General features: G+C 47.5%; 1 protein-coding gene across 2 annotated transcripts in view; it reads right to left on the bottom strand.

Annotated features, from left to right (window-relative positions):
- The window catches only part of SPTB (spectrin beta, erythrocytic), a 137,648-nt gene that overhangs the window by 61,390 nt on the left and 53,379 nt on the right, over positions 1-22,879 (bottom strand). For both annotated transcript variants that reach the window (XM_010383706.2, XM_010383705.2), the window contains one exon: positions 18,622-18,820. In XM_010383706.2, coding sequence (XP_010382008.1) covers positions 18,622-18,769 — 148 coding nt within the window. In that variant the 5' untranslated portion in view covers positions 18,770-18,820. The remainder of the gene's footprint in view (positions 1-18,621; positions 18,821-22,879) is intronic.

Here is a 22,879-nt window from a genome sequence, read left to right as displayed (position 1 = left end):
TGTTTCATGGCTATTTTGGTATTAGGAACTCAGACCCTTGATTCTTCTGTGTACTCATAGAGCAAATGTTTACCATATAACCGTCAGGTGCCAGGCCCTGGGTGGCAGTGGGGAACTCAAGGACAAGACTGACGGTCCCTATCCTTTAGGCAGACAGACTCTATTATAAATATGACGAGGGCTTGAGTCATACATGAAGAATTCTACAGCAGCCATCCAAATAAGACTTCCAAGAAGAGGAAAAGTACTACTACTGACTGTGTGAATCCTAAATACATGTAGAATTTAAATGGCACTCATTTATTCTGGGCCTCTGTGCAAAGTTTGAGCGAGAAAACTCCCCTTACCCTTTTGTCAGCAGAAAATTAAACCACTTTCCTGATTTTAAATGCTGCTTCAGCAAAATGTAACTAAACGGGGTTTGATGCCATACTGGACGGAAAGCAATTACATTTATTCTGGGGCATTTATAGATTCAACAGAGCCAGCCACAGTCCCACAGTTCTTTCCCTAGAAACCAGATCTATTCTTTAAGTAGCTAGCCCTTCAGGTCAGGTGCGGAGCCTCTGACTAAGAGGGGTGAAAATTTTAGCCCCTTTAGAGGTAGGTGTCCCCCAAAGTGAAAGTATTTCTTCCTCCTTTTCCTGTTGTTAAGAATGCAAACAATTCATTACATGGGTGCTGAGACCTATTTATCTGTGCTTGGCAAAGGGTAAGGGAGTGCTTCTAGCTGGGAACATGGATTAATTCTAGGCCACTGGGCTGGTACATTTATTGGTGCAGAAGTATCAGAAAGCCCCCTTGGATCTCCCCAGTTTTCACCACATGAATGATGCCCCCTAGACCCTCAAACATGGGAGCCACAGGTTTTGAGCACAGGCAGGTGGCCTCCTAGCTGCCAGTTTATTTGAAGGCTGGAGCGAAATCACCCAGAATCCCCAGAGCCCCAAAACGCTTTGCAATGTTGAGACACGGAAATATTTCGAGAGGCTAATGATGATCAGAAGGGGAGAAAAGGCCCCTGGGTGGGAGGCATTTCCATGAGCTGGCTGTCTCCAGCCGCCTGGCATTGGCGTGCTCAGCACATTCACTCCTGCACAGCCCAGACGCTCATCCCGTGCCTTCCAAGTGCAGGAGAGGCAGGTGGCCTGGAGCCAGCTAGGCTGGGAACCCCGGTAGTGTGGACAGGAAGAGAGGTGGCTGTGCACTGGGCCTGCTGTCCCCAGGGGACCCAGACCATCCTATTGGGACCCACCATGGGAAGGAGGCCTCAGCACAGCACTGCCAGGAGCCAGGCCTTATTTCCAGAGCCCTACCCTGCCAGTGCAGGAAAGGGGGTGAGTCCACCAGCATGGACTGGTTCACAGCCTCTGCTGCCATCAAACCTGGCATCTCATTCCTTTCTGTTCCTCTTTTCTTTTCTTTCCTTTTCTTTTCGACGGAGTCTCGCTCTGTTGCCAGGTTGGAGTACAGCAGCGCTATCTCGGCTCACTGCAATCTCCGCCTTCTGGGTTCAAGCGATTCTCTTACCTCAGCCTCCTGAGTAGCTGGAACTATACGCATGCACCACCACGCCTGGCTATTTTTTGTATTTTTCACCATGTTGGCCAGGATGGTCTTGATCTCTTGACCTCGTGATCCTCCTGTCTCGGCCTCTCAAAGCGCTGGGATTACAGGCATGAGCCACTGTGCACAGCCCTCTCTGTTCCTCTTTCTTTCCCTTTCCTTCCCAGGCTGTGGCCATCCTCATTCCCTGCTATGTGTTAGGCCTTTGCCTAGAAAACTCATCTTCCTCCCTGATCAGCTCTGACCCAGAATTATTGTCTGAGTATGGGGACTGGGTGACCTAAAACCCTTCAAAGGTTTAGTTTGAGGTCAAATACACCCATGACACTAAAACCCTCAAATATATTTATCCAGTAATAAGTGAGTTCGTACATGGAACGGGCTGGCACAGAGAAAGCTTGCCGTCATGTGAATTTTCATTGTTATCGTCACTACTACTGTTGCTATTACTAGTGGGCCCTGTCCTAGGTGCTGCAGGGGCGTTGGGCAGCTCACTCTCCCCAAAGCCTTAAGATACAGTTGAGGAAACAATACTCAAACCCACCAATTAACTTCTGCAAGCACATAGGAAATAAGTGGCAGTTCACTTTAATAACACAAAAGCCATCACAGGGTAATACTGAATTCCATATCAGATACATGACACATATGGTCAATGCTCAAGGGTTCTAAGAAGAAATAAGTCATTTCCTATTGGAGTGGTCGAGGGGGGACCTGGTGAAGAAAGCCACTTTGGATTGTCAGAAGGGGAGGGGAGCCAGGGAGACAGAATGAGTCCAAACAGACAGGTATAAAAAACCAAAGCTAGGCCGGGCGCGGTGGCTCATGCTTATAATCCCAGCATTTTGGGAGACTGAGGCAGGTGGATCACCTGAGGTCAGGAGTTTGAGACCAGCCTGGCCAACATGATGAAACCTCATCTCTACTAAAAATACAAAAAATTAGCCAGGCCTGGTGGCAAGCACCTGTAATCTCAGCTACTCAGGAGGCTGAGGCAGGAGAATCGTTTGAACCCAGGAGGCAGAGGTTGCAGTGAGTCAAGATCCTGCCATTGCACTCCAGCCTGGGCAACAAGAGTGAAACTTCGTCTCAAAAAAAAAAAAAAAAAAAAAAAAAAAAAAAAAAAAAAAAAAAAGGCCAAAGCTTATTCAGGGGCTAGGGCTAGGGAATAGCTAGCTACAGGTTAGAGAAAAGCAGGTTTTTGGTTTATTTATTTATTTATTTTGAGACAGAGTCTCAGTGCGATCTCGGCTCACTGCAACCTCTGTCTCCTGAGTTCAAGTGATTCTCTTGCCTCAGCCTCCCAAATAGCTGGGACTACAGGCGTGCACCACCACACCTGGCTAATTTTTTATATTTTTAGTGGAGACGGGGTTTCACCATATTGGCCAGGCTGGTCTCAAACTCCTGACCTTGTGATCCGCTCACCTCAGCTTCCCAAAGTGCTGGGATTACAGGGGAAAGCAGGTTTTAAACAGGATGTGGAAAGCTTTAAACGAGAGGCTAAGAAGTTTAGATTTAATCCTAGAGGCTGGCCAGGCGCAGTGGCTCACGCCTGTAATCCCAACACTTTGGGAGGCTGAGGCAGGTGGATCACGAGGTCAGGAGATCGAGACCATCCTGGCTAACATGGTGAAACCCCGTCTCTACTAAAACTACAAAAAATTAGCTGGGCGTGGTGGCCGGCGCCTGTAGTCCCAGCTACTCAGGAGGCTGAGGCAGGAGAATAGCATGAACCCAGGAAACGGAGCTTGCAGTGAGTGGAGATCACACCACTGCACTCCAGCCTGGGTGACAGAGCAAGACTCTGCCTCAAAAAAAAAAAAAAAAAAAAAAAAATGTAATCCTAGAGGCAAAGGAGGCACTGAAGGTGTGGCAGGGTCATTTCCTGAAATATGAATTTGTAAGGCCCGCAATGTTAATACAGATACAAAATGTTTCAGATTACATCTCAAAGGAAATATGCAAAATCCATACAAAGAAAACCTTAAAAGGCTCCTGAGGCATGCACAAGAAAATCTGGACAAATGGAAATGCACGCTGAGGTCTTGAATAAAAAACTCAACATCATCAAGATATCAATTTACCCTAAATTAATATATATTTAATAGTGTTTTAAATATATTTAAATTATACAATTTGAATTTGTGGGATAAAAAGACAAATGATTAAAAACTTCACTGAGGCCGGGCGCGGTGGCTCAAGCCTGTAATCCCAGCACTTTGGGAGGCCGAGACGGGCGGATCACGAGGTCAGGAGTTCGAGACCATCCTGGCTAACACGGTGAAACCCCGTCTCTACTAAAAATTACAAAAAGCTAGCCGGGCGAGGTGGCTGGCGCCTGTAGTCCCAGCTACTCGGGAGGCTGAGGCAGGAGAATGGCGTGAACCCGGGAGGCGGAGCTTGCAGTGAGCTGAGATCCGGCCACTGCACTCCAGTCCGGGTGACAGAGCGAGACTCCGTCTCAAAAAAAAAAAAAAAAAAAAAAAAAAAAAAAAATTCACTGAAAAAACATTCAACCAAAAATAGGAATATTCCAAAAAATAAGACTACTAAAGGGCTACCAACCTTTCCAGATGTTTTGTCTATCAAAGAATAGTGTAAACTTATAGTAAAACTGTGTTGTACTAGCATATGAAAAGATGGATATATCAATGGGACAGAAATAGTCCCAGTACATAGTGGCATTTAATGGCTGATAGAGGTGGCATTTCTAATAGGAAGGGGAAAGATGAATTACTCAATAAGAGTATTGGCAAAACTGGATGGACAGGCAGGAAAAGTTCGTTACATTCATACCTCATACTCCAGGATAATTTTCATGTGGGTCAAAAATTGAAATGTAAAACACAAAACTATAAAAATACCAAAATAAGGCTAAGCATGATGGCTCATGCCTGTAATTCCAGCACTTTCAGGAGGCTAAAGCAGGTGGATCACTTTGGGTCAGGAGTTTGAGACCAGCCTGGCCAATATGACGTATCCCCGTCTCTATTAAAAATACAAAAATTAGCCAGGCATGGTGGCGCGCGCCTGTAATCCCAGCTACTCAAGAGACTGAGGCATGAGAATTACTGGAACTCGGGAGCTGAAGATTGCAGTGAGCCGAGATTCTGCCATTGTGCTCCAGCCTGGGTGATAGAATGAGACCCTGTCTCAAAACAACAATAACAACAACAAGAAAAGATCAATCATGGTAAATGCTTTCTACAATGTTAGTGTAGGGAAGGGCTTTCAAAATATGACACAAAATCCAAAAGCCATAAAATAAAAATTTGAAAGTTCAATTACATTAAAATAATGTTTGTGTTGGACCAGGCATTGTGACTCACACCTATAATCTCAGAGCTTTGAGAGGTCAAGGTAGGAGGATCACTTGAGGCCAGGAGTTTGAGAGCAGCCTGGGCAATCTAACAAGATTGCATTTCTACAAAAAAATTTAAAAATTAGAGGGGTGTGGTGGCATGCACCTGTAATCCTAGCTATTCAGGAGGCTGAGGCAGGAGGATCACTTGAGCTCAGTTTGAGGCTGTTGTAAGCTATGATCATGCCACTGCACTCCAGTCTGGGTGAAAGATTGAGACTCGCCTCAAAAAAAAAAAGTTTGTAATGGATAAAACACCATAAGCAAAGTCAAACAAATGAGGAAAAAAATTTCTAAAGGGCTAATGTACTTAATATACAAAAGGGCTAATGTACTTAATATACAAAAAGCACTCACATATTAACTAGGAAAAAGACCAATAATGTGAACAAAGAGTTAACAGAAAAAATTATAAGCGTCTCTTAAATGTATAAAAAAAAGTATAAAAAATATACAAGTCACTCATAATAGAGGTCCAAATTAAAAGCCCACGTGCATGCACACACACATGCAAATACACAATCTAATAATGGTCCTTAATTTGTTTGAATAAACTAATCACAAAGACATTTTTCAGACAACTTGGAAAATCTGAATATCAAGTATGTATTAGGTTATATTTTTAGGGAATTATTGTTAATTTTATTAGGTGTAATAATGGTATCGTGGTTAGGTGGAAAATGTTCTTGTTTTTCAGAGATACACACTAGAGTAATTAGGGGGAGAATATCATGATGATCTTTAATTTACTTTAACAATGCTTCAACCCCCAAAATAGATCAGCAAATATAACAAAATATCAACAATTGTTAAATTTAGGTGATAATGTAATGATCCTATTATATTTTTGTCTCTGCTTTTTTATCAGTTTGTAATTTTGCACAATAAAGGCCAAGAAGTAAAATGAAAGTACACGAACACACTGTTTCACCTATCAGCTGGGCAAAGATCAAGAAGTCTGATAAAATACTTGTGTTGGCAAGGACGTGGTGAAAAAACATTCATGTGTTGCTGAAGAGGGTATAATTGGCTCAACCTCTATGAAAGGCAATTTGGCAAGACCCCTCAGAATTACAAATGTACATGCTTTTGGACCCAGTAATTCCACTTCTAGGAATTTATCCTACAGATCTATTCATACACTGGTAAAAAAAAAAAAAAAAAAAAAAAAAAAAAAAAAAAAAAAATCTAAATATAAGTTGGAAATTCATTGCATTTTTAAATTTTAAAATCTTTTGATAAATTTTTTTAATTAAAAAAATAAGCCAGGCGTAGTGGCTCACGCTTGTAATCCCAGCACTTTGGAAGGCTGAGGTGGGCAGATCACGAAATCAGGAGTTTCAGACCAGCCTGACCAACATGGTGAAACTCCCTCTCTACTAAAAATACAAAAATTAGCCAGGTGTGGTAGCACGTGCCTGTAATCCCAGCTACTCAGGAGGCTGAGGCAGGAAAATCACTTGAACCTGTGAGGCGGAGGTTGCGGTGAGCCGAGATCCCGAGATCGTGCCACTGCGCTCCAGCTTGGGCGACAGAGTGAGACTCTGTCTCAAAAAAAAAAAAAAAAAAAAAAAAAAGAATGTGGAGGCTGCTTATATACTAATATAAAACAATCATCAAGATACATTGGGTGAGAAACATAGAACAGTATACAGTAAAAAAACAAAAAACAAAACTACAGCTGGGGAAAAACAATATAGACCATGTGCTTATATATGCATAAAATATTCCTGGAAAGATACACAAGAAATGATTAACAGAGGTTGTGGGAAAAGAACTGGATGTCTGGGGGACTGAGATGGGAGTAAAACTTGTTATTTGCCCTTTTATAGCTTTTGGGTTTTACTTACTGGGTGTATATATTACTTCTTCAAAACAGAAATAGGTATATTTTCCTTTTCCTTTTTTTTTCTTTGAGACAAAGTCTCGCTGTGTCACCCAGGCTGGAGTGCAATGGCACCATGTCAGCTCACTGCAACCTCCACCTCCTGGGTTTAAGTGATTCTCCTGTCTCAGCCTCCCGAGTAGCTGGGATTACAGGCGTGTGCCAACATGCCCAGCTAATTTTTGTATTTTTAGTAGAGACAGCGTTTCACCATGTTGGCCAGGCTGGTCTCAAACTCCTGACCTCAGGTGATCTGCCCGCCTTGGCCTCTCAAGGTGCTGCGATTACAGGCATGAGCCACCGCGCCCAGCCTAAAGAAAATACTCACATGTTTTTCTTTTGTTCCTTTTTCCAAGATAGCCTCATTCCTTTTGTGTGCTTTCCTGCCTTAGCGATTTTTCACCAGGCCAAAATCATAAGCATCCTTAACCACCCGAGCCCATAAGAGAAGTGAAAAGCAGAGAGCAAGGCGGTTGGCAGAAGCACTGGCCCCTGGATGCAAGAGGGAAGTGAGGTCTGTAAGGAGAAGCACTGGCCCCTGGATGCAAGAGGGAAGTGAGGTCTGTAAGAAGCAAGGAACGCTCTGCCTCCCCGACCCCCACACAGCTACTGCCTGAGGTTCTGCCCTCTGAATACTCCCCACGGGGGTTTAAAGCATAAATGTCTCCCCACAGGGTCACGGCTCAGTCTGTTTCTTGTGTTACTCCTTCGCCAGGCTTCCCGTGGGTCCTCCCTCCTCCCTTCTTGGTTAGCAGCACACCAGCCGCCAGCCCCACCCACTCCAGGACCTGCTTCACCCCCTGACGTCACGGGCATCTGGGAACTTCACCATCAAAAGTCCCTAGTGGGGTTGTTTTAAAAATAGGAGCCGTCCTTAAACCACACGGTAAAGTTGAAGTATCTTATCTTTGGAAGCTTCATCTCCCATTTCTGGGTCCATCTATTTATTGCTTCAGTGGCTTTCCATTACATTCCTTGAGGGTTTTGTGCCTATCCCTCCTTTTTCTGTTAAAAAAAATTTGCTTTCTTTTTTTTTTTTTTTGAAACGGAGTCTTGCTGTGTCGCACAGGCTGGAGTGCAGTGGCCGGATCTCAGCTCACTGCAAGCTCCACCTCCCAGGTTTACGCCATTCTCCTGCCTCAGCCTCCCGAGTAGCTGGGACTACAGGCGCCCGCCACCTCGCCCTGCTAGTTTTGTGTATTTTTTTTAGTAGAGACAGAGTTTCACCGTGTTAGCCAGGATGGTCTCGATCTCCTGACCTCGTGATCTACCCATCTCAGCCTCCCAAAGTGCTGGGATTACAGGCTTGAGCCACCGCGCCCGGCCAAAATTTGCTTTCAAGAATAGAAAATAGCAACCTAAATAATCAAAAACAAGGGATAATTTAATATTTTGGTATATTAATGAGGGTACTATTAAGGTTGTTAAAGAAATTTCAATGACAGGAAAGGATATTATAATGTATTTTGGAGGAAAATTAAGATTTTCAAACCTATGTCCTAATGCTGGGTAACTTTTTTTTTCTTTTCTGTGTTTTCTAAAATATTTGTAATGGGCATACATTGCTTTTATAATATGAAACAACAGATGCCATAAAGAAAAATAGGATATAAAGTTCATAAACCCTGAGGACTAATAGATGAAAAGTCAAAAAAGTTTCTATCTCGAGGAAGTCTGCATTTTCAGTCACTCACAGCCTTAAGCTACAGGTAAAACTAGGAGGTCAGAAAGACAGGTAGGAGCAAAGGCACCAAGGGAGGCCCATGGACCACGAGTCTTCTGAAAACAGTCATTTCATGCTGAGCCCTTTGCAGGTTCACAACTTGTGATTTCTCTCCTTCTCATGCCAAGAAGCCAAGAGCTTAGGGAACCAGAGTGAGCCATGCTTTGTTTCGCCGTTGTTGTTTTTGTTTGTTGGTTTGTTTTTCGAGATGGAGTCTCCCTCTGTCACCCAGGCCGGAGGGCAGGGGCGCTATCTTGGTTCACTGCAACCTCCGTCTCCTGGGTTCAAGTGATTCTCCTGCCTCAGCCTCCCCAAGTAGCTGGGACTACAGGCACGCACCACCACACCCAGCTACATTTTTTTTTTTTTTTTTTTTTGTATTTTTAGTATAGACCAGGTTTCACCATGTTGGCCAGGCTGTTCTCAAACTCTTGACCTCAGGTGATCCGCCTGCCTTGGCCTCCCAAAGTGCCTGGATTATAGGCATGAGCCACCGTGCCCAGCCAAGTGAGCCATACTTTAACAGCCATGAACTTGTGGCGAACCTCAATGACACAGATGCCAATCCACAATAAAGCCTAGCATGGGGCAGACTCTCAGGGACACATCATAAATGATGATGACACAAATTCTACTGTTTCTGTTTAACCAGTTTGGAGAGGAATTTTCCTTTCAACCAACTTTCATCACACTGGTTTTGTGAACAGCTATTTCCCTAACCCTTAATGATTTGCGACATAGCTAGGGGTGATTCTAAGATGGAAGTTTAGGATGCTTACTACGTATCTTAAGATGCAAATGCAAGAATAAAGCCCATAAGACTGATTTTAAAGTGGTCAGAAGCCGGGTGCAGTAGTGCACGCCTATAGTCCCAGCTACTTGGGAGGCTGAGCTTGGGGTATAGTAATTCAAAGGGCGACAATATAGCCATTAAAATAATTTGCATGTTTGCTGACATGAAAAGATACTCATAGCATATTGCTACATGAAAGAGGGTCTAAGATTATAATATTATAGATAACAATATATACACAGACCTATACGGTCATACATCTGTAGAAATTAAAATGTCTATATGAGACATTAACAAAATCTCTGCTTTTCTTTATCTGTTTTTCTCATATTTTCTATATTAAATATATATTATTGTTAATAAAAATGTTAAAAAGATACCAAAGTAAATATCTTATTGCTTTTTTATTTGTTTATTTATGTTTTTGAGGTGGAGTCTCCCTCTGTTGCTCTGGCTGGAGTGCAGTGGCGCAATCTCAGCTCACTGGAACCTCCGCCTCCTGGGTTCAAGCAAATCTTGTGCCTCAGCCTCCCGAGTAGCTGGGGTCACAGGCATGTGCCACCACACCCAGCTAATTTTTTGTATTTTTAGTAGAGAAAGGGTTTCACCATGTTGGCCAGGCTGGTCTGGTGCTCCTGGCCTCCCTGCTGGGCCTCTCAAAATGCTGGGATTACAGGCATGAGCCACTGTGTCCAGCTCCTATTGCATTTTTACATAAAATATGATCTTTATATATTATTGCAAAAGAAAACAAGTTATCGTAGACCAGTTTAAATCAAAAAGTTTTTTTATTTTTGAAGAAGGCTAGTTTTCATCTGGAGTTTGAAGATGATAATGGTTTTAGAATGGCAGGGAAGAAAAAGGAGGTCATATTCAAAGCCCCTCAGGTGGCAACGGGCAAGTGCCTATGTGTGTGTGTGCATGTGTGTACATGTATGCAGGTTTTGGGAGTGGGGGTGAGAAGCAGTGAATTTATCCAGAGCAAGGCAGCTGCAGGACAGTCTAGGGAATGTGAACATTATAGTCCAGGTACATAACAGCCCAGAGGTTCCTAAGTAAAGCAGCACCTCCCAAAAGTGTGCTGGAGGACAAAGACTCTAACTGTCCTGTGTAAATGAGACTGGACAGGGGAGAGGCAGGAGGCAGGAGGCTCAAAAGGCTGGTGTTGGAAGGAAAAATGGGAAGGGGCATCTCTGGGGCGGGGGGCGCAAAGGAGCACAAAAGGTAAGAATGAAGAACATTCAATAGGGTCCGAGGGCTGCAGCCCAAGCAGCGCTGTGATGACTTTAAAGCCCTGGGATCCTAGTCCTGTCCTGACCACTTCCTGGCATTGCGACCTTCCTCATCTCTAGGGAGATGACAACAGCTATACCCTGCCCACTTCACAGAGTGGGTGAAGGGTCATGGAGATGACCTGAACAAAAGCAGCTAGAACATGAAGCAGCTGCACAAATATCAGGCATGGTTGTCTTGCATGCAGGTAGTGGCTGCAGAGAGAGATTACACTCTCTGAGAACACGGGGCTGCAAAAGTCAAGACAGTCCAGGACTTGGCCTCAGCCTAGTTGATGCCTTTAGTGAACAGAGAGTTTCTGGAGAAGCACCGATTTGCTGAAAAGGATCAGTTCCCTTCCCCAAGCCAGGAACCAAAGCTACATGGTTCAGGGTAAAGAGGCACATTGTCAACACCACTCCATAGGTGGCTTCTCCTCAAACTGTCAGAGCTAGAAGGGCATTGGGCATCATCTAGTTCAAGCCCCTGGTGTTATAGGTGAGGATAAAGAGGCCCCGAGGAGCAGAAGAGTGACTTGATCAAGGTCCCCTAATGATAGAGGCAGGAGGACAGAAGAGTGATATTGCCAGGTAGACCATTTTCTCCTCACCTATGGGTAACAAGCTAACTCAAACAGCATCTTCTTTTTACCGGACTTCTGCACAGCCTCCCCACAACCTGTTCTCCCTACAGAGGGTGATCCTTAGTAGTCAGAGAGAGCCCTAAAAACCCAAATCTAACCATGTCATTTTCCTGCTGAAAGTACTTTGATGGGCTGGCAGCAACTCCTACCCTCCACCCTCTACTGAAGACTCAGCTCCTGTCCTGCAGCCCACAGCTAATGCTCCCTCTCTTGGACGCTTCAACCTCGCCACTGTTTTGCAAAGAATTCCCTCCTTAAACTCCACAGCCACCCCTTTTGAGTTTTCCTCTGCTTCCTGCCCAGGACCTTGGCAATGTTGGTGGCCTATGAAGCCTGTGAGGTGGCCCCTGCCTGCCCTCCTATCAACACCACCGACCCTGTGCTCTGACTCAAACACGCTTATCCCCTGAACTGAGCTGCAGTTTATGTTACAAACTTTACAGTTCCCAGCAAATCTTCATAGCATTTGTCATAATTTGCAGTGCACATGTGTCTATGCATATAGACACGTGTGGGATTATTTGATCTACCTCTGTCTCACTAGACTGTAAAATGAGACTCTCTGGTTGATCTACTTTCCCGAGTCTGAAGGCCAAAGGGTTTGGAGGTAAAATGCTCACAGAGACTCAGCTGCTACTAGCCTCCTTGTCAGTCTCTCTCAGTGACATGTTATAAAGGGAAAATGGAAAATTGCTACAGATGCTCTGAAAACAACACCCTTGGCACCTCCTCCTCAGCCAAGCAGCATGTGGGGGACACATGGGGCAGGGAGAATGGGTGCTGGCTGCTCCTGAGAGCCATAAACACAGTCAAGGCCTGGGGTCAGAGCTTGCCCTTGGGAACAAATCCCACAGAAATGTCCCAAAGATGGAGGAGGCTATTAACATGCTTCACTCAGACTGCACTGCCCAGGGAGAGAACACAGTCTTATTATTAACCTCAGCGTATTAATATTTGATAAAGCATCTTTACAATGATAGATAGCAGTCACCCATAGAAGGGAAGCAGCCTTGGTTCTGTAAAGAGTTCTGAGAGAGGAAGTATAGCTTTTATCAAGAGTGGTAAGGGGACAATGGAAGGTTTTATGTCCTGGGCAGGGGAAACCTGCCCTGGGCCACACAGTGCAGGTGGCAAGCTAACATCTCTTGCAGGTTTATCTGCACAGGTAACTGGCAGGTTTATCTACACTGTGTCCTGCCTGGGGGCAGGGGGACAATCTCACCATGGCTGACCTCCCAGAGAAAGCTGCGGATCCAATTTTTTCCCTCTGACATTAAAATGGTTGCCGACAATGATAGCTATTTCTGTGGATAGTATATTTTCCCAATATGTAGTCTCTAAATAAAACTCCATTTTATGTTTTGAAATCTGAGAAGAAGAAAACATTACAAACCTCCCATTAATGACACCACCATCTTTGTTGGTTACAGGTACCTGGAGACAGACATGGGGGAACCATGGACAACTGGCGCCTTGCTCTCCAGCAGCTGCACCTGAATCTGTCAACTTAACAGAGAAGCTACTGATACCTATCCAGGGCGGTGAGGCCCTGCTCCCTGAGAAATCACTCGCCCTCTGGACACAAAGCCCTCCTAGGCAACTGGGGCACCTGAGATCAGCATCCTCCTGTACACAAGGGGAAAGGGGTCTGAGAGAGAGGTCAAACATGTCCGGAGGACACTCTCAGGCCCTTTCAGCAGCAGAGTCAGGAAAAGGCCTCTACCACCCTCCCTGGGGAGTTCTTGGCAGCCAAGGAGGTGGGCGGGGAGCAGGAGCATCTGAGGAATGTCTGCAGCCACAGAACTTAACCTTGGGGCCTGCACGCAGTGGGTCCAGAAGACAGTTAAGGTTCAAAGTGGCAGCAACTATGTGCTTCAGAGTGCAGACACACAGGCTGTAGTGCATCTGCTGTCCCGCAGCAGTCTCGGAATTGTCCTCAACCAACCTCACCCCTCAACCTCATCTCTCTTCCAGGAAGAAGGCTACAAAGAGACAATGCAGGAAGGAAGGTCATCTCTAGCTTGCCGCATCACTTGGATTTGAATGTAAAGGCAAAACCTGAATGGGCAACATAGATCTCTATATACCTGGTTTTAAAATGAAAGGCCTTGTGTAGTCTATCCTTTGGTGATTGCTCCATGGGCCAAAGAACAGGAGGAAGACTGAGAAAGAACATGAAGGCTGCGTCTCCCACAGGCTCTTTGCAGGAGGCTCTGGACTGCTCCCTGCACTGCAAGATGCCTCCAAGATGCCTCTCTGAGCCGAGAAGCTGTAAATCACGCAGCAGGCGGCACACAGGATGCCGGAAGCCAAGCTGTGTGCATGGGTAAGGCAGGGGAGTGGAAGGAGGGAGGGGAGGAAAGAGAGAAAAGGGGAGTGAGGCTCATGCACAGGTCTTCTCTTTTTGGGGCATCTTTCCACGGGGTTCCTCCACTCCCTGCTCTCCCAGCTGGGCCATATCTACCCTGAGGCAGTGTCCTCACTAGAGTCACTGGAGTCTGTACCCAGGTGCCAGGGAGGGGAGGAGTGTGCAGGCAGGCAGACGCCTCCTCTGGGGTGAGGAGAGGGAGACAGAGGGCGGGCATTCTGACTGGTAAGTTCCCTGCAGCCTGCAGTGCTTCATTCTTCATCCAGACAGCCACGAATGCTCATCTGGTAGCTCCCAGTATGAAAAGGGGAAGGAGAAGAAATGGGGCTGTGTGACAATTAGGGGGACTCTAGGAGATGGGGGGAGCCTTTCTATTGAAACATGAAGGCTGGAACCTTTTGGAAGGATAGGAACTTGGGCTTTTCAGTTGCTGCTCTTCCTGTAATCCCTCAAAACAGGCCTAGAAAGTAGGAAGGTGCCAGAGGCAGTCATTGAAAGAGAGAAGCATGGTCTCCAGCCCAGGAAGAAGCCTCAGGGCTATCTGCTACTTAACCTCATGACAGGCGGCCAGTTTAGAGACTGACATTAAAAAGCTAAAATCTGCTCAGGGAGCTACAGGGCAAATATTCCTGCTGGGATCCCAGCCCTCCCCTTGGCATTGCCAAGGTCAAATCCACCCCCTTACAGGAGCCTTTTGCAACATTTTCCTACCCATCTTCCTTTTCACTTTAGTTAGGCCGACTCCCAGTTTCATACAGAAAGTCATTCATTGTGGAGAGAGGTCAGGTTTTTACGTACTAGGACAGATTAGCCAGATGGCTTGTTTCTTTAGGTCCAGGAAGGAAGACCTGGGAGTGGTATGAAAGGCAGAATAGGGAGTATTTCCTTTGGAGTTGAGAGGAATTTTACTTAAGAGGCAGAAAAGAGCACATCCAGTCACCCAAATTCAGGTCTTCCAACCATAGGTCATTAAATGGAGATGGGCCTAGAGAAACTGTCTCCTCTGGAAAAGCATTTGACGAGACCATCATCCTTCGGTTTCTTGGGCCTTCCATGTCACCCAGTCAGATGGCAGAGACACAGCCAGGGTCATGGACTGGATAGTCTTATGGAGAGAGAGACCTGCACGGCATGGGGCTTCATCTCATGGGCATCAGGTCTGGGGGAAGGGGAAAGAGCCCAGGGCTCCAAGCACAAACATTAGCCTGATTTCCTTGGTCCCTGGCTTTTTCTTCCAACTCAGACTTCTGAGGCAAAGGAGGGTGGGGGTTAAGAAGGAAGAAACAGGTCCCAGAACAGACCAAGGTACAACAGGCAAGGAAAAAGACCAAGCTCATGATCTTGAATGTCTGAAGTTGGGAAAAGAGAAAGGACAGAAAACACCTATGGGGAATTTTCTTAGTACTAACATTATCTAACATTCACCTAGCATTTTATTATTAATAAAAACTTTCATAAACTTTATCTTATTTGCTCTTCACAACAACCTTGAGAAAATACTATCATCCCTATTTTATAAAAATGGAAAAGGAGTCAGTGATCCTCCACTGCAGTGGCATTAAAGGCGGAATCAAGACTTGAATCTGGATCTTGTGACATGTTCCTCCTCACCCCAGGACCTTCCATTTCTGAAGAGGATGCCAGGCCAATTTCCCCTACTTTACCACATATACCTATGAAGCAGGTCACTGCTATCTTCTAAGCAACTCAGGGCTGAATTCCCTCCTTGCCTTAATATTCCTGTAAGTGGGAGAGTGGCTGAGAGCTCCCTAATGTTTCTTCTTTTTTTTTTTGAGACGGAGTCTCACTCTGTCGCCCAGGCTGGAGTGCAGTGGCGCGATCTCCACTCACTGCAAGCTCCGCCTCCCGGGTTCACGCCATTCTCCTGCCTCAGCCTCCTGTGTAGCTGGGACTACAGATGCCCACCACCACGCCTGGCTAATTTTTGTATTTTTAGTAGAGACAGGGTTTCACCGTGTTAGTCAGGATGGTCTCGATCTCCTGACCTCGTGATCCACCCGTCTTGGCCTCCCAAAGTGCTGGGATTACAGGCGTGAGCCACCGCGCCCGGCCCCTAATGTTTTTTTTGAAAGACTGACCCCTGCCTAGGCTGTTAAGGTGGCCCCAGTGACAGTACTAAAGGGAAAAAAAGTCAAGACTTTGAGACTAGGAAGGCTGACATGCTCCCTTTCTCCATTTTGCCTACCCAGCAGAATGAGCATATCTGCCACTCTATTTAGACCTTTCCAAAGCTTTAGCTCAAGCCCAGATCACCTAGAGTGGACTCTCAGGAGAAGGAAGCCAGTGACCACTTAGGTTGTTCATTTTTTGAAAATCTTGAAAGGACCTCAAACTTGCATGTTTACTTGTTGGCCAGATGTTCTGAATCGTTAAGGCCCAGGCATACAATTCTACACTCTGTGGCGTTTCCTCTCCCTGGGGGACATTCAGATTCTCTGGTAAGTCAGATGCATGCTCCTGGTGAGGCGTAGGCTCAACTAGGCACAGCCAATGTCAGCAAAGGCTCTTTCCTGATCAATCTAGGACTGACCACTAAGCACAGAGTCTCGCTCTGTCACCAGGCTGGAGTGCAGTGGCATGACCTTGGCTCACTGCAACCTCCGCTTCTCAGGTTCAAGCGATTCTTGTGCCTCAGCTTCTTGAGTAGCTGGAATTACAGGCATGCACCACCACGCCCAGTTATTTATTTATTCATTTTTTGTAATTTAGTAGAGACGGAGTTTCGCCATGTCGGCCAGGCTGGTCTTGAGCTTCTGGTCTCAAGCCATACACTTACCTCAGCATCCCAAAGTACTGGGATTATAGGCATGAGCTACCATGCCCGGCTTTGTGCTTGGCTCTTTAACGTATCTCTACCAACTTCCCAAGCAGCTCATCAGACCTGGCAACAGCACACACAGGCCAACTGGAGAAACCTGGGGCCCTTCTGCCTGCCAGAATCACACACACCCTTCAGTTCCCAGCTCAAAGGCTGCGTCCTCCATGAACTGTTCCCTGATTCTCCCTGCATCTCTTCCTTGGCTCTCTCATTGCTGTTTAATTTATGTGCTCTTCCTACAGTTCTTCTCTAACTCCTCTCATGCTAATTAATTGTGAACATAGTTCATTTTTCCCTAATAGATTGTGAACTCCTGAGAGACAGACACTATATTGAATTCATCTGTGGCTCCCCTCTCCCCTTTCACGTTTGGCCAGGGGTTTAGCTTTAAACATAGTAGGAGTACAACAAGTAACTATTAAAATAGAATTTACCTTGGTTTCTTAAAAAAGATAAAAGGATCTCTGCACAAAGTCTGGTCCCCACTTTTACCTTGCTTTGGCAAATTTTATGGAATATGGTACCCTCTCCCTCCACCTGGATCACCAGGGTCATTGCAGCTAGATCCAGCCGGCACAGAGATATAAGAAGGTAAAACCAGACTGACAAAGCCAATGGTTCCAAGTTTGGTTGGCTTCAATTAACGCATACAAAACCAATGGAACACTGCTATGGTCTGTCCCCAAGGGAAACCAAGGGAGAATTTTGTGGGGTCAAGGAGGGTGAGAAGGAAATGAAGGAAGAAGAAAGAGAGTTTCCTGTAAAGAGCAAGGACACCAGTGGTGAAGAGTGAGACCCAGGTGGATTCCTTGTCATGATAAGGGAAATGAGACACCACAGCATTCCTTTCCCAGGATGAGAAGCCCAGACACTCCAAGGTGTGAGGTCATTATGGTCCCAGAGGGTCCAGGGCCCTGCTCAGGCTTGAAGATCAGCCGGGGACTGTGGTATCTGGGAGCTGAGTGCAGGGAGGGAGGGTGGAAGAGGATTACTACAACCTTCAATTTGGGCCATAAGGTATGGGGGCAGTGGGAGAATCACTCCAGACAGTGTTTATGGGGAAGGTTGTGGTCTTCTTCGGAGGTGGAAGACAGGAATAGTCAATGAGAGGGAGATAGGTTCAATGTGGGCTGCTGACTGGTGGATCAGGGGAAGGAACCCAGACCCCACACATACACACACAACCCCATGCAACTCCACCTTTCTTACTGGCCGAGGGCTTAGGGTCGGAATATAGTTATCCTGGGTCAAGTTCAGAGAGGCAATACTCACAGGAGTTGGGGGAAAAAAAATCCCAAGAATCAGATATCAGCCAACAGGGGGAGGAGAAGTCATTTCTATTAGAGATTTAAGATATTCTCCACCCCCATCTTCTCTCTCTCTCTCTGTCACACACACACACACACACACACACGAGAGAGAGAGAGAGAGAGAGAGAGAGAGAGAGAGAGAGAGAGGGAGGGTGGGGCTGGAGAATATCTTAAATCTCTAATAGAAATGGCTTCTCCTCCCCCTACCGGCTGAGGTCTGATTCTTGGGATTCACACACACACACACAAACACACACACACACTCACACATACACACACATACAGAGAGAGACAGAGAAAGAGAGAGAGAGAAAGATCTATTATGAACCTGCTAAGCAAAAATCTAATTCCAGTTTAAGGATGAAAGGTTTCATCAAGAAAATCCTTCCTGAAGCAGTGGCGAGGATGTTATCTGCTCTCGATTTCCTATCCAATCACTCCTTTTGGGACCACAGAGAGGATGACAATTCCTCTCTCCAGGCCTAGGCAGGAAATCGGGGTTAACCAGAGGCCCTGTGTACCTGCGCCTGGCTGTCCAGCCCTCAGACACTGCTTTGCCCAGACTCTTGTACTTCTCACTTTGGCCACAGGTCACTCAGGACAGAGGCAGAGGGCAGGTCCCACCTGGTCCCAGCTTCAGCACCTCCTTGCTTCTCAGAGGCCCTTGCGGGCAAAGGCTGCAAGAGCCTGTGCTCCCTCCCAAGGGGACCCCCACCTCCCTGAGCCCGGCAAACATGTCTCCATCACTGCCATGCCAGGGCTCACCCAACACACATGGAGGATCCACACTAGGTGGGGAGGGCTGTGAACCTTGTGATTGCGAGAATGCCCTCCAACCCCTGTGGCCCCAAACAGTACCTGCCAAGGCCTTGATCCGGGACCTCTCAAAGAGCCTGGCTGAGCTGTTGTCATTGTCCAGCTCGTCGTCTGGGGCGTCCCAGCGGGCATTGATCCGGCTGTAAGGTGGCTGGTTACCCACATTTTCAAACTCTGCGGCCGATGTCATGTCAGCAGGCTCTTAGCAGCTCGGCCTGCCTCAGTCTTCATGGAAGGATCCCTGGGGGACAGCAACACAGTCAGAGGGTTAGCTCTCTACCCGCTCGGACTTTTTCTCAGGGGAAACTTATTCGGAGCATCCAATGTGAGTAGATCCTGGCGGGAGCAGCACGCCGTGTCATCTGCCTGGGCATGCTTCCTACCCGGGTCTCTGGGTCGTTTGTTATAAAATATTGCAGCAGCAGCAGCAGCAGCAGCAGCAGCAACAGTACCGGCGGCGGTGGCGGGGATGGAGAGCTGCATGTAGCAAGGGTCAGGACGGCCAGCAGGTGGAGATGTCAGTCGCAGCCGGCTGCTTCCTCCAGACCGGCCGCCCCGCCGTGGGGAGCACCCCGGGAGAGGGGAAGCTCTCCTGGGAGCCAGAGGCTGCGGGGCACGAGCTGAGGAAAGCAACCTTCACCCTGCGGACTGGGCCAGGACCTAACCTGGTGGGGGAGATGGGGACAGGCCAGGAGAAGGGAGAAGCTGGAAGTAGGCTGAGTCTGACCCAAATGGGAACCATGGGGAGAGATGGATGAGAGAGTTAAGCCACCACTGATGCCACCAGCCCAGGGCAGCTGCACTGGGGGGACTTCGCTCCTCCTGGAGGCTTTTCGAGAGCCCTCTGAGTTCCTTCCCAGCAGCTGGTATTCAGAAAGCTGACCTTGCATTTTAGGGCTTCTTTGGAGCATGACCAGGTGCTCAGATGAGGTCTCCTGTTGAATCCCAGGACAGACTGAGCAACCCAGAGGAGCCTGCTGTCCCATCAAGCGCATGGCAGTCAGGGCATCCCACGGACAATGGAATCATGCACTGCGAGTCCATGCGATGAACCAGCACATCAGGAGCACTGGGTCTTCCCTCACCCGTCATCAATCATTCCTACTCACTCATCCATTCATTCACAATTAATTCAAATAGGTACCAAGCTCCAACAAGGTGGCAGGCACTGTACTAGGCAGGGGCAAGCAAGACAGGAAAGGTCATGTCCCCATAGAGCTTGGACTCTGGTGGCAGAGACACACAATTAAGCAAGCAACTACAAGAAGGTGTGATGTATGTCATGGCTGGCTTAGGTGGGGACTCGGCGGGGACTGGTGCCAGGGAGGGGAAGTTGAAGCTTATTCCTAAAGGAAGCTTGGAGGTACCCATGAAGTGACAGATGGGAAAGGACAAGAGTCCAAGCAAAGGGAATAAAGAGCAGGTGTAAAGTCCTGAACGTAAGAAAGAACACAGCAAGCTTTGGGAACCGTAAGAAGTCATGGGAAGGCAGGGGTGGGATCAGGGAGAAAAGTGAGGAGAGGGCCAGGGGGGCCAGGCTCGGTCTTCAATGCCCTGGGCCCTAGGAAAATACTAGCTTTCTTCATCTGTACCTGCCATTCACTTCTCTTTCTGGGAATCTTAAGGGACTCCAAGATCAAGTCTGTAAGAGAGCAGGGGACCCAGACCCTTCACATCCAAGAGAGCAAAGCGGGAGGTGGGGAGGCTGTGAGGCAGACCCGTGTTGGGGGTTGACAGCCAGTGAGCTGTAAGGGAGACCACTCCCTGTGTGGCTGTGTGCACCCACAGCACACACACTGGCTCACATCCAACACACTGACACCAGCACACACATGCGCACCCACCAGGCACACGCTTTCGGAGGCACTGAAGCACATTAACTAGCTCAAGCATGAGATGGCAGCAGGGCTACAGCCTTATTTTTCACATACAGACTCACTTTAGACTGCATTTTCCCCAACCTGATGAATCCATCCCACCACATCCTTTTGAGGTAAGACAGGAGCCAGGATTACCCACCCTAACTGCCTTGGGAGAAAAACCAAGGTCTGCTGCAGGAGGAGGCCTCCCCAGGGTCATCTGGGGAATGACTGTGGCTGGGACCAAAGGCCAAACTGGAGTGCAGTTTATCCCCCTCGACCAAACAGGTTTCAGGAGGGCAGGTGGGGAAAGGACACAGTGCATGGGGACAGAGGGCATTTCCCAGCCAGGACTCAAGAGAAGGGAAGGTGCAAGGTGGGAAAACCAGTCATCCCCCTAAACACAGGATACCCCATGATGCCAGGCCTGTGCCCAAGGCCATCCTTGTCCCTTTGAACAGCCTGTCCTCTTCTGCAGATAGACTTGCTGCTTCCAGGACTGAGATTTCGCACCCAACTGGCTGGGCAAAGAGAGCTGGGAAAGACAGCCCCCGCCCCTGGCCCCATGCCTTTCCCTACTTCCCTTAAGAAACTACCACTGACTTGGTCTCTGAGCCAGAGAGGGACTGACACGCTGACCACCTCCTGCAGGGCCAGAAGCCTGTCCAGCAGCCCCTGAGAAGGGCTGAGCTGCCAGACGCAAGAGGTGAGGTGAGATCAGACCCTGAGTGCAGGAAGTAACCAGACTCTGGCTCTCCTATTCGTCCTAGGCTATTTTTAAGAGTGGCCGAGAGAGGCCCGGGCCGTGGGGCTGGAGAGTGAGATTACCTTTGCTGTGGCTCCATAAATAAGTCTGCCCCAGAAAGATGAACCTGAGCAGGCCGATCAGCAGTCCCAGCGTTCAAGACAAGATTGATGGCCCTGGGTGCAGAAAAGCGGCGGCTTGACAACAATTCATCCTGCTTAAAAATGCCATCCCTCCTGCGGCCACGGCTCAGAGAAGGCAGCAGCCGGGCAGCAGCTCTGCCAGGAATGGGAAGAGATGTATATGTGTGTCTAAATACACAGCTGGAGTTTTTTGTTTTTGTTTTTGTTTTGGAAAGAGTCAGGTCCCTGAAAACAAACACCAAGGAAAGATGGTTCAGAAACGAAAGTGAGGCCCCTTTCCTTGTGCCCCTCTTCGCCTGCCATGCCCACCCGAGGCCCTGCCCAGATGGCATTCCATCAGAGTCAAGGGGGTCATGGGATGGGCCAGTACACGCAGGTAGGGAAGCTCTAGGAGAATCAGGTGTGAGAAGCGGGAAGGAAATAAATAAGAGAACAGCAAAGCTACAGATAGTTAACAAAAAGCAAACATGAAGATATGCCTGTCCAACACCAGATTTAACCCGTTCTCAGTGTCACCATGTCTCTTTCCGTACTGTTACAACAGCCCTTCAAAGGCCTGGCTATAAAGAGATGACCATGACTGAAAAAAACAGCATATGTTGGGGCTCATGGTGGGGACACTTAATCAAATGCGGAGTCATGGAAATGACATTTAAATTGCTACCTGGGAGGAACTTGGAGATGAGATGATCTGGTCTCATTTTCAAGGATATAAGTCATCTGCGCATCTAGAGTGGCCTTCCATGAGTCACGGAGGACCACAAATACATGGCTAAAATTAGACCTTAAATTGCAATTCAGGCCCATCAGTAAACCCAGGAAAAAAGGCATAAGTACTTCCTTGTTCATTCATTCCCCGACTCACTCACAAGTCCCCCAAAATTCCTTCTCTGAACCCACCTGCCCCTTGTCAAAGTATAGGTGGGTCTTCTCTGGTCTCTGTGACTGTGCCCAGAGAGGTCCACCTGCCCCATCCATCCATCCACCTGCCAGTCTAGCAGCTCTAAATGCACAGTCCAGAGTCATCCTTACCTGCCTTCTGCCACCCTTTGACCCCAGGCTATATTTTGAGTAGGATGGGACCCGAGAAGACTTGCCCACAGCTCAGCATTGAAAAGTTCATGGGATCACACAGAGGACTCAGCTCACAGAAGGAACATATACTTATTAATGCATTTCACAGTATCACTGATGCAACCCACAGCTCCAACCTTCTTCACATCCATCTCTGAGGTTGGATGCTAGGCTTGGAGCCTCAACCTTACATGCTATGTCCAGTTACTCCCTGGGTTGGTTAAGAACTGAGGAAGTGGTGGTAGCAGCTCCTCTCCCAGCCTGCAGGGTGCTGATGGAGCCCAAGCTAGAACCCATATCAGCCCTCGCTGAAGCCCCAAGCAGAAGAGGCAGCTCTTCTCTTTTCTCCATCCTCTAGTCCCATAACAAAGTAAACAGCATCCTCTCCTCTTCCCTGGGTCATACAAAAGTGAGAAGCAACAAAGCACAAAGATCTACCTCCGAAGTGGGAAACCAGGGGAATACAGGGCAATGCAGGG

This window comes from Rhinopithecus roxellana, chromosome 5, assembly GCF_007565055.1.
Source record: "Rhinopithecus roxellana isolate Shanxi Qingling chromosome 5, ASM756505v1, whole genome shotgun sequence".
In the NCBI taxonomy this organism is placed as follows: Eukaryota; Metazoa; Chordata; class Mammalia; order Primates; family Cercopithecidae; genus Rhinopithecus; species Rhinopithecus roxellana.
This window is presented reverse-complemented; position numbering and strand designations above follow the sequence as displayed.